The sequence below is a fragment of the Brienomyrus brachyistius genome, unplaced genomic scaffold (assembly GCF_023856365.1).
Source record: "Brienomyrus brachyistius isolate T26 unplaced genomic scaffold, BBRACH_0.4 scaffold39, whole genome shotgun sequence".
Classification (NCBI taxonomy): Eukaryota; Metazoa; Chordata; class Actinopteri; order Osteoglossiformes; family Mormyridae; genus Brienomyrus; species Brienomyrus brachyistius.
Window position 1 is genome coordinate 2,824,180 of NW_026042314.1, and position 13,832 is coordinate 2,838,011.

The window sequence follows — 13,832 nt, forward strand, 5'->3', positions numbered from 1 at the left end:
TGGCAACACTACACATGGTCCTGCAGGCAAAGGTGCTGTGAGGAGAGGTTCTGTTACTTGGCCAGAATGCTGGCAGATTATGTCGCACTGTTCCACCATTTCTCTGATGTCTCTGGTCAGAATAAGGATTTGTTCTCCCTTTAGCAGGACATCCTCTGCTACATGTGTGTCCAATCTGAACGACCAGTAAGGTAAGAGATTCCCTGGGACGGCTTTCCTGTGAACAGGCTAAACTCTGTCTTAGTGGCTCGTGGTTCTGTCTTCATTCAGCACGTCTCTAATCTGACCTAGTTTAGTCTTTGTCACAGGAATGTGCTCCATGACATAATCGATATAGACTCCACACTCCCTTTCCAGTGTGTCACTCTCCCTTTCCAGTGTGTCACTCTCCCTTCCCAGTGTGTCACTCTCCCTTTCCAGTGTGTCACTCTCCCTTTCCAGTGTGTCACTCTCCCTTGTGTTTTCGGATCCGAGTGGAGCTTGTGGTCACACACCAGCTGCCACCAGTTGTTATCCTGCAACATGAATGATTCTGTATTTGAATCTCTTCGTCCTCAATCTGAGTCTGAGTTCCTCGAGGAAAGTCATCAAGTGGTCAAGAACCTATCAAGGAGATCAGGAGCTTGTGGTCTGTATGCACCGTGAAGTCCAATCCCAAGAGACATATGATCATTCACTTACAGGCCCGTGTCACACAAAGTGTGATCAGTGATCAGTGCGTATCGGGTTTCACTGGGAGTCAGACTCCTACACAGACATGTACATCACTGGTCTGTATTCTCCATCTGGCTGCCTCTGCATTAGCCCTCCTCCAAGGCTGTATGACGATGCATCTGCTGACACAGGAGTTTCTCTCTTTTGATCAGTGCGTATCGGGTTTCACTGGGAGTCAGACTCCTACACAGACATGTACATCACTGGGCTGTATTCTCCATCTGGTTGGGGGCAGGCAGTGAGAAAACCTGCCAATGTAGTTCACCATCCCCACGATGCGTCTCACTCCTTCAGTACTCTGAGGTTTGGGTATGTTGATAATGGCTTTAATGCTGTCGGGGGTCACCTCAGTCCCTTTAGTGCTTATTTTATGTCCCAGGAACTTCACTTCATTCACTCTGAACTCACAGTGTTCATTTAGAGTGAGGTCTGCATTCTTAAACTTCTGGGGAACTTTGCAGAGCCTATCGTCATGCTCCCTCTGGTCTTTGCCAATTTACATTTACATTTACAGGATTTGGCAGACGCCCTTAGCCAGAGCGACTTACATAAGTGCTTTGAGACTCTGCAATGAATTTCCGATGCTAGCTCAATAAGGACCCAAGCTATGAATACTATCTCTGAGAACTCCATTGAGTAGTGCAGAATTTTTTTATTTATTTATTTATTTTTTCAAACACACACCAGAAAAAGAATCGAGTAAGAATATAGAAGTTCTACGTCAGGTATTTCTGAAAAAGAAAAGTTTTGAGTCGTCGCTTGAAGACAGTCAAGGATTCAGCTGTTCGGACATCTAGGGGGAGTTCATTCCACCAATTAGGTGCCAGGACAGAGAAGAGCCGAGATGCGTGTCTTCCTTGTGCCTTGAGGGGAGGTGGGACCAGTCGAGCAGTGCTGGAGGATCGGAGAGATCGTGGTGCAGAGCGGGGTGTGATGAGGTCCTTTAGGTAGGATGGTGCCAGAGAATTTTTGGCTTTGTATGCAAGCATCAGTGTTTTGAATCTGATGCGTGCAGCTACAGGAAGCCAGTGGAGGGAGCGCAGCAAAGGAGTGGTGTGGGAGAACTTGGGAAGGTTGAAAACAAGACGAGCAGCTGCATTCTGAATCCAATTAACAAAATGTCATCAGTATAGCACATTGTTCTAGGTGTGCCTGAAACAATCTGAGAGATTCTCAGCTGGAAGTGCTCGAGTGCTGAGGAGATCCCAAAAGGCAGTCTGTTTAAACAGTACCTGCTGAAGGAGAGTAATGAAGGTCATCAAGGGCTCGGAGTCTTTATATGAGGGTATCTGCCAGAATCCCGATCAGGCATCCGGTTTGGAGATCACTACTGCTCCGTCCAATTTGGCAAGTGTGTCATCCACAGCTTGGAGTATGTGCCTCTTTCAGCAGACGCTTCCATTGAGTCTTGTTAGGTCCACACAGATCCTAATATGTGGCAGAGTGGGCTAAGCCTCGGAAGATCGGAAAGTTGCTCCATCAAGCCTGGCTTTGGCAGAACAGCCACATGTCTCTGGGCCCTTGAGCAGAGCCCTTAACTCCCAGCTCCATAGGTGCCACTGCAGGTGGCTGCTCTTTGCTGCCAAGCTGACTCTCACCTCCATGTGTACAGAGCTCCATGTCCAGGGGCTGACAGTGCATATGGTGATGCCACCTCAGCTAACTCTGTCTTATAATACAACTTCCTGCTGATTCACCTGCCTGTTGATTTTGGCTGTTAAAATTTGCTCTCTCATATATTATAATGTGTTTAATAATAAAATACTCAGCCAGGGCTTTTGGTTTTGGATACGTCCATTTCTTTCCACTCAGGCTACCCAGATACTCGTCCAGTCCCTCGTCATCTCACGCCTGGACTACTGCAACTCGCTTCTAGCGGGTTTACCACTGCGTGCTTCCAGGACTGAAAAGGGCTCCATAGTCCGTGTGTGAAGGTGGGTGATGAGGACACCTCCAAGTGTAAATAGTTTAGCAGCTGCTTTTGCGTTCGATTGATTAAGGGGATTAATTATCACCGCTTGTGAAATAGTTCCCCTTAACTATATTTTTATTTTTGCTTTCTATAAATTCTATATATATATATATATATATATATATATATATATATATTCTATATATATATATATATATATTCTATATATATATATATATATATATATATTCTATATATATATATATATATATTCTATATATATATATATATATATATATTCATTCATATGATTCATGCTATTCCATATCTGTTGTGGTACAATGTTATTTGCATTGTTTCAATTGATATATTGATATTGATTTTAATGCGAGGTTATCTTGTATTATTTGTATTGAAGTGTTTTTTTGAGTGAACCAAAGCGTGCCTGTTTGTTCCTTCCAAAGCACTATATCCCTCTCTCATGCATTTTAAGACATTTTGACGTAGTCGGCAGGATCTGAGAGGAAAAAGATATAGGACTAAGGAACAAACATGTTTAGGAGAAAGATAGCAGAGCCCGAGCCTGAAGTCCTCCCTGAGTGGGATGAGACGCAGTTTGCCGCGTTAGCTCAGGAGATCAGGAAAGGTGGAGGGCCTGTTGATTCCTGGACTGTAGCGTTGAGAAAAGCCGAGCCTCAGCAGGTATTGTCATGCCTCAGAAAGGTTCCGGTTGCAAAGGATCCCGTGCGTGCTCTACAGAGACGCCTATGGATCGTGTTGGCTGCATACAGAATGCAGTATGAGCACGCAAACCAAGCGGAAAGGGAGAAAGAGGGACAAATGAGAGAGTTAGCGGAGATATTAGGTCGGATGACCCTGGCACAGGGTCAGGTGGATATTCTACATCAACGCCTACAACAAGTAACGGAGGCTGCAGAGCGAGCGGCGATGCATGTAGCAAAAGCCAATGCTAGGAAAAAACGGACACCGTGCTGCGGAAAATCAGAGCGTTTGTAGCTACTGCAAATGCTGCTAATTGGGATCCCGAGCGGTGGGATGGCAATATCTGGGACTCAGATGTTGATGATGATATTGACGTCTGGAACCCAGATAAAGTCGTGGATCCTGATCAGGGATCTATTACTGATCCCCCTCCGTTAACAACTTCTGCACTCCTTATTTCGCGGAGAAGGGAGGTGTAAAATGCTGCTGGTCAGAGACCACGGCAGTCTGAAATTCTTGTAGAGGATTTCACACAGAAAGAGATTAGTGATATACGGGAGCAGATGAAGCAGCGACCAGGAGAACCATTGGATAAATGGTTGGTCAGGCTGTATGATCAGGGTGCGGCACAAATATCCATAGATCACATGGATTGTCACCATTTCTGTGATTTAAGCGTCAATGCTGTAGTGCGGTCTCAATGTCGTAAGCACAGGCACGTTGTTGAGTATGGTAGGAAAAAGAATAGGAGAGGTGGCGTTCAGGCTGAGAGAAATGGGAGATCTTGGGGAGTGGGATAAGCCCAACCGAGCTGATGTTGATAGGCAGCCCAGGGAACAAACTTTGTACAATGATGATGGTAATTACACCTGGAACCCAGGAGAGGAATGGACAATGTAAATTCAAAAGTACAGTGACAGTGCGACCGGTATTGGTGGGGGAGGTGAAGATGCAACCTTTCCCCATACCTCTTGCAAATAAGGCAGTGAGATTAAAGCAGCACCGGATTGGTGGAACGCAAGAAGCATGTATTTTAAAATGGAAATGGTATGTAGCTGACAGGGCTATGAGCAAGTGAAGGATGTTCTACAGAAAGGCAAAGAGATCGTGATATTGATGGTGTTGGAGGAGTCCTCTATATTGTGGGGAGTGAGGAACAGAAACAGCGTGCGTGGTTTACGGATGGGGCAGCTAAGTATGTTGGTGGTAAGTGAACGTGGAAAGCTGCGGCATATAACCCATGTACGCAGCAGATGTTGGAAATGACAGGAGATGGCAAAAGTAGCCAATGGGCTGAGTTATGAGCAGTAGTGATGGTTCTGGAAAAAAGTAAAGAGCGTGAAAACACAGGTATGTAGGTTTAACAACAGAACCGCCCACTGAAACCTGCAGAAGTCAGAGCTATGGGACAAAACAACATAGTGGCTGTCATGGAGTCAGGTGCCGAAGGGTGGCGCCACGTCCCAGCCAATAAGTGCTATTTATGGGAAAACTAACATGTATGTGAGATTCTCTTTTATGTATGCAAGATGACGCGATGGCCCCATTGGTGGACGTGGCTGACGCTGTCGATGAACCTCAGCTATGCCGCAGTTCCAGGGACCGAGGTGGAGCGGGTGGGCCACGTCAATATGAAGTGGGCAAGTGTATTCAATGACTCGATGACAAGACAACTTCATCTGCCCAGCTAAACAATCATGTTTTATATTAAAACTAACTCCTGTGAACGGGAGTGAGTCTTGCTTTTAAGACATCGTACTTTGCGTATTTTGATAGAATGTCTATACACGTTAACATGTATTTAAAATCGTCATTCTGTTCCGCGTAAGCCGACATGTCCCCCAAGTCAGCTTGCCATTGAGAATCGATATTAGTCACAAAGACTCCTTTTAAAGATTCCTTTTAAAGTTAAACCTGATCGGTTTATGTAATGTGTATGCATCTTCACCAGATAGCCATGTAGCAACTTGTTTCTTATTTATATTACACACACCTTCTTCATCATCTATCAGAGATCTGTATAATCTGTCGGGGCCTCCAAAAGACCCAGGGTTTGATGGTGTATAATAGACACACTTCAAGTGCTTGTCATCTATCGTGGACCTCTAGCAATAATGACACAGTGTTTTTTAAATCAACTCATTTTATTTAGAATGCATGCAAAAATTGTCAGAAACATTTTGATCACATAATTCAGCGTTTACACAGCAGCCTGGGGTGGTTTGTATGCGTGCAAAATACAGAATTCATTATATGCGTCATCTATGGCCCCCTCGTAATCTGACCCTTCCACATCACGTTTCAACTCGCGCAATTTCTCCCGCACGTATATTTCACGTTTCATAGTTTGTAATATGACGACAATTTTAAATAACTACTGGAACAATGGGGAGCAAGCTCTGTTAAATGCTATAGATATGTGTTCTTCTGATACCTTTCCTTACCAGATTGCTACCACCGTTAAGAACCCCGCGGATTTTGTTTTGATACCATGTAATGTCTATTCAAAATGTTTTATTACGGTTCAAAAATAGAGGTTTTCAACATTTCCTTGTCAGAACGCATAACCATCATTGAAAACCACAGATTCTTTATTCTGATTCGATGAATTTCCTTAATTTTTATGGCACATTAGTTACTTTTAAAAATGCAGTTTATTCTGACATTGTAAATTTCCTGATCAGTGTTTACCGTCTTTAACATGATGAGGTTCCACTTGTGCCAAAAATGCGTCGATTTGCATATGAGTTTTCTGTTTGTGCCAAAAATATGTAAAGAGCACACAGTCCATGTCGACTGAGCATGTGATACAGCATTTGTCTGTGACAACTCTATCAACCTCTTCAACTGTTTTGCTAATTAACGTTGTTTTATTGTCATCCTTAGCCTCCAATGCAATTTTTCTTTCTAAATTCATCTTAGAGAGTCTAATGTTCTTTAACAACCTGTAGACTTAGACACTCCTGCTTAGTTTTGAAATCATTAGTTAATTTCCATTTGTGGAAGAGAGCCCTTTTCGTCCTGACTTTATTCTTAATTTCCATAGTAAACCACCTTGGTTATAGTTTCCTAGATTTAGTTTTGCTGTAAACATGAATGAAGTGCTCTTGCACTTGCAACAATGTGCTTTTAAAAATTCTCATGCCTCTTCAACCGTTTTGCTATTTAACTCCATCCAGTTTATAGTTTCTAGTTTCAGTCTCATACCATTAAAGTTAACCATCATAACATTGTACACTTTTGTTTTGGACTTTGCTCTTCAGACACTAAAACTAACCTCGAATTTAACCATGCTATGATCACTATCCAATGGTTCTAAAATCTCTAATTTTCCAATCCTATCCTGGTTATTTGAGAAAAGAAGATCAAGAAGAGCTTCTCCCCTCGTAGGGGTATTAACAAACTGAGTAAAAAAAAAAAAAAAAACAATCCCGTACTAATTCCACCATCTGAAGTTCATTTACACTGTATCCCAGGTAAATTAAAATCACCCATAACCACATAATTTTTTACTCATAATTCTGATATCCTCATATAACCTTCTGCTATCCATAATTAACTAGCTCACTATGACCCAGTCCTTTACTCCCAGCCCAGTATATTTATATAGCGTATTTAACTTTGTTTAACTTGATTTAATCAACGTATAGTTAATATAATAAAATGCGAAGTACAATAAAACACTAAATAAAGACTTGCGTTAAAATGGAACTTTTTAAACTATCCGATAGGGTCAGAGTTATCCTTAGAGATTAAATATTTAAAATAACCAAATTAACAATTACCTACCCGAGACTGGCATCCTGCTGAACCACGTTTAACTAAAATAAAGCGAAGTTGCTCTAGGGAGGCCGAAAAACCACAAAAAAACCCTCTCAAAGCAGGCTACTGCCGGAGCAGGAAAAAAGTGGAAAATGTCCTCCCGGCCCCTACTGGCGACTGAGCAAAACTCTGGAGCACCTGTCCTTTCCGAGTTAATGTTACCGATGTTAGATAATATTACCCCGCGGGTGTTTGTAGCGAAGGTACGCGGACAGAAACGCAGCTCGCGCGACACCGGTACCTATCGATAATACTCGCGCTAATTAACAAGGACAGACAAGTACTCACGCAGACCGAGAAACAAATAAAAATTAAAAATTTAAGAACAACCACCGACGTAACTGTACTGGCACACAAACACTGAAATATACTTCCAAATAATTCCAGTCAACCGCCTAAATTTGCACCCATTTGGGGGTCATAAGCTCCCATAACCTATTGAAAGAAATCTATTTACTCATGTTTTCCTTTTCCGTCATTGCAAGCAATCAGTATTTTATTATTCTGACAGTAATTCGTTGACGGTCCCTAAATCAGCGGCGTGCGAGCGTCTCTGAGGCTGTGGAATTGATTTGGCAGTCTTTCGACCGCCTTATGCCGGCTAGCGTGAGTGAATCACCGCCGCTATATCTGGAGAGTGTGGATCTGAATATCCGTGGAATATCCAACCTAAAACTGATTTCACACAGAGAGATGTGGCTAAAGTTGTTCTTCAAGGAAGCCTCATTCAGGATAACGAAGTCTGGCAAAAACTTTCCTCAGCTAAGCGACTGCTAGACATGCAGCCACTGGGAATAATGTTAGGAAATGGGTGAATCGAGGTTTTATTCCTCACTTCCTTTAGCAAAACGTTAGCAACATACTAATTTCTTGTATGTAAAACATTAAAATTCGTCGAAATGTACCACCAGCGACAAAGAATTAATCTCATCCGACAAAACTAGAAGCTTATTTAATAATCGTTTTAATCACATATATTATTTTCACCGACTTTCTGAAATTTCATTATCTTTCTCGGAAACATCGGATGTTCAGAAATGTAAACAAAGCGCCTAGAAATTCTAGAACTCCCGCACGTCAATCTGTCTCCCTGAGTTCGGTTTCCATGGAGATGCCTACGACACAAAGTGTACAGTGACGTAGTCAGTAGCGTTATATAAATTCTAAGACGCATGCAGAGTTCTGGCATTATCGCTGTTGGTTGCTGATCTTTGTTGTAATGGCTCCAACTGTACTCGTCTGGCTCTGCCTTTTGCATTGCTGCCTTCCCTTTGCCCACACCTGCCTGCAGTGTGATCCGCTGGTGCAAGAATTAAACAATAACGTTTTAAAAGCATTCTCCAATGCATCAGTGGATACTGATGAAATTATGCGCTACGTAAATTACTTCTTTGCAAAGACCAGCAGATACTCCTATGGAGTAATAGGTAGGTGTTTGTGTGTGTGTGCTGTTTTCTCGACAAGCAACAATGATAAAGCATCATAATAATTTCATAGTTAAATAACTAAACAATATATTTTTTCATCATCTGTAAAATGTAAATGACTAATATCTGGACTTGGTTTTGCACTGGTGGTACAATAACTTATGGTGTCTGACCTGTTACATTTGTCCAAGATGCCACCACACTGTCGAAAGCGAGTGAGGAGTATCGGGCAGAGATTTCCATGCTTCTGCGTGACGTTTCTCTCCATGTTGGTAAGACAGTTCACTAGTGGAGTTATTTATGCCGTCACTGCACCCCACACTGCACACCACATGTGTGATGTGTCTCTGGAGCTTCTTCAAACACATGCGCATGTGTGGGAATTTGTCAGCGAAGCAAATATATGCACTACACTGCACACTTGCACCACACTGCACACATGCACAAAATCGAACAGTTTTATCCACTATTTATATTGTATTGTGTTGTTGATGTCATGCATGCATTTATTGTGTTTGTATTTATGTGTAGCACCATAGGGGGCCCAAGGGATACCAGATGTCAGTGCACTGTGTACTTGTACATGGACATGCTAACAATAAAGAATATTTGAGTCTTGACTTTTGATCTTAAGAAACAGAGTCAATGAGTGTTTGTTTCTCTGCCCAGAACAAGAAGGAAGGAATGTCATCAGTGACATGCTAGACAAAGGGAATAGAATTCTACAAGAACATCTGGAAACCTTTGTCCATACAGGTACACACTTTTGCTCTCATGTTATAAATAATAGTTTGCAGTCTGTTAGTGTCAGTAGGAAATGACATATGCATTTCTTCCTGTTGGTTTTCTTGCAGGTCTTTGCCCAAACAGTTGCGGTAAGTGAGGCTCTTTTTATTATCTTGTTCATTCAGCAAAGGTGTTATGCTGTTTGTTTTCCCTATACACGTGACAGACTACTTGTGAATCTTGCTTCAATAAGAGCAGAGCTCCATAGGTATTCAAAGCTGTCATTTTTTATGCCTGTTCTGTAAAAGTCTGGATGTTTTCTTCCCTGTGTTTCTCTCCCACTCCCCACCATGCAGGGTTGCTAAATCAGAGAGTCATAAACTGTGAGACCTGTGCCTCTCAGATACGCACCTGCCCCTCTCCACTCGGCCGGGATACCTGTGGCAGTGAGTTATACTTGTCCATCCATCCATCTATATGTCAGTCCATATCTGTATACACAAATACACAGTATGTCTTCCTTTCTGCTCTGCTCCTCTTTTTTGTTTGTTACCGCACATCACCAGCAGGGTAGTATTAATTTTTCTTTCTCTGCCTTGGTCAGAGCGCCACTTGGAAGCAGAGGAGGGAAGCTCTGCAGTATTGGACTGCTCTTTGCCCTGGCACAACTTGGTGGAGGGAGACAAGTTGTACCAGTTCTCTCGGGTGAGACTCACAATAACTGAACACTGTCTGTTTCTTATATCGTCCATGTGTGTGTGTGTATCTGTGTGAAATAGAACTTAAGAACAAGTTGGCTGACAATAGAAACATAAGGTGCAGATACATAGGTTGAATATAAACATTTTAGCAAACCAGTATTACTGAAATGTATGGGCACATCAGGCTGTCGAGGTTTACTACTGTTTTTCTTATTTATTGTTTTATGTCTCTCAGTACTCAAATCCTGCCGCCACATTTATCGTGTTTACAGCCAGCGCTTCATCAAGTGTGGTGCTGAAACATATAAACTTACATGACAAAGGATTGTACCAGTGCCATTTACTGGACAGCAACAACAAGGTTTTGACCAGCTTGAAATACCAACTGACTGGTGAGGTTTCCATACAGTTTATATTGAAACTGCATTTGGCTCAGTTTTAAAGCAGTGCTTGTCCAACAATAGTATCCCCTCTGTTTCTTCTCAGTCAAACCTTCAGCCCCCACCACACCTGCGCCCACGCCTCCCACGATTCCTCCTCATGACAGCGGCAGCCTCCCTGATGAGCCTCCCAAAGAATTGCTTGCTGCATTTGTGGGTGCAGTGATTGTCTTGGGTCTGGCTGGCTGCTGTGGCCTCGCAGTAGCTTTTGGGTGAGTAATTTATTGGGCGAGGTACTCATGGGGAAACACGACACTGATACATGCCCAGTAAGTAAAGAATGACATAATCTAATTAATCTTGAGTAGAAATATTTGGGCAAGCCGAAATCACGGTAAATTGTGTGACCTAGTAAATTATGCTAGCTGGTTTGGATAAAAATAATAAATGAAACTGAAATGGAAACGTGTTTTTAGCTTAGCGCTGAGACGAGGGCAGCTGGATGAAACTGTGATGGCGGAGGAGGGGAGGCTGCCAGACTGAGAGCAGAGACAACAGCCTTGCCCTGAACTCATGAAAGAAATTATCCTGGACTTTAGAAGATGGAAGCACGGGGGCCACCACCCCATCAGCATCGGTGGTGAAAAGGTGGAGGTGCTTCAGAGCTTTCGATTCCTGGGGGTTCAGATCAGCTGTGATCTGTCATGGACCACAAACACTTCAGCCATTGCCAAAAAAGGACTTCAGAGACTCCACTTCCTGTATATGTATATATCTTGTATATGCATAGTGTCTGTACATTCTCTCCCATTCTATTGATACGTCAAATCTTTTTAAATACTGTGCATCTGCTGGTGTGTTCCAAACTAAATCCCATTGTACTTACAATGACAATAAATCATTCATCTCATCTTATCTTCGTATCTTATCTTATCTCACCAAATTGCCAAAAGTATTAGGACACCTGAAAAAAGGTTAACTGGTATTTTGGGCAGGGCTTAGTAGCCCCCCCCCCCACCAATTTCAAAACTGTGCTACCCAAATTCTGCCAGTTTGGAAATAATACGTTGGATCATGTGCAACATAGCAAACGCTTACAAAGCGCCCCCCTCCCCCCACACCAGTCAGTCTGATCACATCTCTTTGTCCCTGACCCCTGCATACAAACCCCTCACTGCCAGAACAAAGCCCACTGTACAAACCATCAGAGTCTGGCCCTAAGGAGCCATGACCAGACTACAGGGGTGTTTTGATGACTGGAAATTGTTTAAACTGGAATCCACAAAGGACAACCACACCGACTTGAATGTATATGCATCCTCTGTTGTTTTCTATGTAGGGAGCCGCCCACTGATCCAATGGCGCAGCCGAAGGCTATGAATGCGTGTTGGTCCTTCCGAGCCTCCTGGGAATTACTTACCTTTTTTAATATATAAAGTATTCTTTTATTCACATATCTGACTCCATTTTATTAAAGACCTTATTTCAGTATATTGTAGTCATGACGTTTATGTTGTTCGGATTACTCCGAGACTCTCCTTTATATTACCAACTCTAATTTACCCCGACGAAGGAGTCCGCCAGATTCGCCTCGGCCGATAGGGCGATCCGCGGGCCTGTTCCACAGGGTTTGTCTTAGAGGTACGGAAATCGCCACCATTTAAGACAAAGTCAGCCTCTGATTATTCGGGTCCCTCGACCTATATAACTTCCCAAAGGCTCAGTGTCTGCCAATCACTGAGCTTGTGGCCGCATCGGAGATTAAGCCGATGTTTACCCAAACCACACGTACGTCCACCTCAGGGGCTCAGCCGGGGGCAGCCCATATCATAACATATGTCAACCTCAGCGGCTGTGAAGGCACACTTTTCGTAGCGGTAGTTTGTACGAGGCATACTTTGGGCTCGTCTCAGGGACTCCGCCGATGCCACCTGTTATCTTACCATGTGAGCGTCTCCGGGACTATGCCCGGTGCCTAGGAACGTAGTGTGTACGCCCCTCAGAGGGTAGACCAGTACCTTTCATCAGCATGTATTGACCTCAGAGGTTACGTTGGCCCGTAACTGAACGTGTGCGAACTCTAGAGGTGTAGTTTTGGTATCCACCGTAACTCAACCTGGGCAGTCGAGTTTAGGATCCGGATAAAGGGGATTTAACCCAGAGGCTGCAAGATAGTATTTACCACTTTTGTCCTAATCAGGATAGAAGTCCAATCTGGAAAGTTTATAAAGAAGTTAGCAAATCAGTCATAAAGTAATCGAAACAACATTTATTAAACATACTACAATATACAATTATTGACATGTGGCCACATATTTGTAAATACATTTGGACAAATACAGTATTAAACAATCACATTCCTCAGCTGAGAGAGCACAAAGTTCTGCGGAAAGTATCTGACTACAGATGGACTTTCACGCAGGTCTCTGTGGGAGCTCTGATTACAGAGTGACTCCCCTACTTCTTCTGAGGCCCTTCCTTAAGTATCCAAAGCAGGTGATGGCATGTCTCTGAAGACTGACCAATTTCAGTCAATGGTTAATTTTAGGGGCATTGCTGACCTTGGTTCTCAAGTCCCCAACCAATCAGATCAATTTAGGGGGCGGTCATAATTCCCTTGTTCTACCATGTGAGAGGGTCTCTCAGTTTGGTGGGTTTAGCTGAAGTTTCTATATTTCTCTTAGGAAAAGCTATACTATTACAAGTTAAATCTATAGTAAAAAAGAAATTAGGGTTTAATCAAATCAAATTACAAATACCACCAAGTGTGGCAGAATTCCTTAATCTAAAACCCCCAAATTACTGTCTAAAATATACAGGACACTTTCTGAAATGGATGAATCAATATCCCTTCCCATTGCAAAATGCGAGGCAGATCTATCAGTCAGCTGGGACCACAATTTCTGGTCTAAGATATGTTTAAAAACCTTTAAGCTGATTAGAAATCCCAGTTTATAGTTAATACAATACAAAATCCTGCATAGAGTGACTATACAGGGCATCGGATGTTCAGGATGGGTTTTACGTCATCTAACAACTGCTCACACTGTCAAGGCGACACACCTCACAGTTACATCCATGCTTTTTGGTTCTGTCCACCTACTCAGATGTTCTGGCACAGGATCTGTGAAGACTTATCAAAGTGTCTGAGATGTACCATTCCAGCATCCCCTTCAGTCTGCTTGTTGGGCGACCTAGATGGTGTCACTACAGATTTTAACACAACCCACATGGCTTTCACCGCCTTATGCATTGCTAAGAAGACTGTCCTTATGAACTGGAAGAATAAAAATAATCTTAATATCAACCAATATAGAGACAGTTTGTTGAACCATATTAGTCTTGATACAGCTTCTGCCGCCACACTAGATCAATCTCTCTGGGCTCCTTTGATCAGCTCCATCACCTAGTGGGGGTGGGGGGTCAG

The 13,832-nt window shown here is 42.9% G+C and overlaps 1 protein-coding gene across 1 annotated transcript; it reads left to right on the plus strand.

The window, feature by feature from the left end:
* The first annotated feature begins 8,366 nt into the window (after positions 1–8,366).
* Positions 8,367–9,898, plus strand: LOC125722467 (izumo sperm-egg fusion protein 1-like). The gene is made up of 6 exons (XM_048998630.1): positions 8,367–8,598; positions 8,790–8,870; positions 9,268–9,354; positions 9,453–9,473; positions 9,681–9,770; positions 9,891–9,898. Exons 1-6 carry the CDS (start codon positions 8,391–8,393, stop codon positions 9,896–9,898), a joined length of 495 nt encoding a protein of 164 aa, XP_048854587.1. The 5' UTR covers positions 8,367–8,390.
* The last annotated feature ends 3,934 nt before the right edge of the window (positions 9,899–13,832 follow it).

Excerpts from the sequence above, each read along its gene's own strand:
- LOC125722467 (XM_048998630.1), top strand. The coding sequence starts at position 8,391 with ATGGCTCCAACTGTACTCGTCTGGCTCTGCCTTTTGCATTGCTGCCTT. Across the intron at positions 8,871-9,267 it reads TGACGTTTCTCTCCATGTTG|AACAAGAAGGAAGGAATGTC; the intron begins GTAAGACAGTTC and ends TTCTCTGCCCAG. Across the intron at positions 9,355-9,452 it reads GGAAACCTTTGTCCATACAG|GTCTTTGCCCAAACAGTTGC; the intron begins GTACACACTTTT and ends GTTTTCTTGCAG.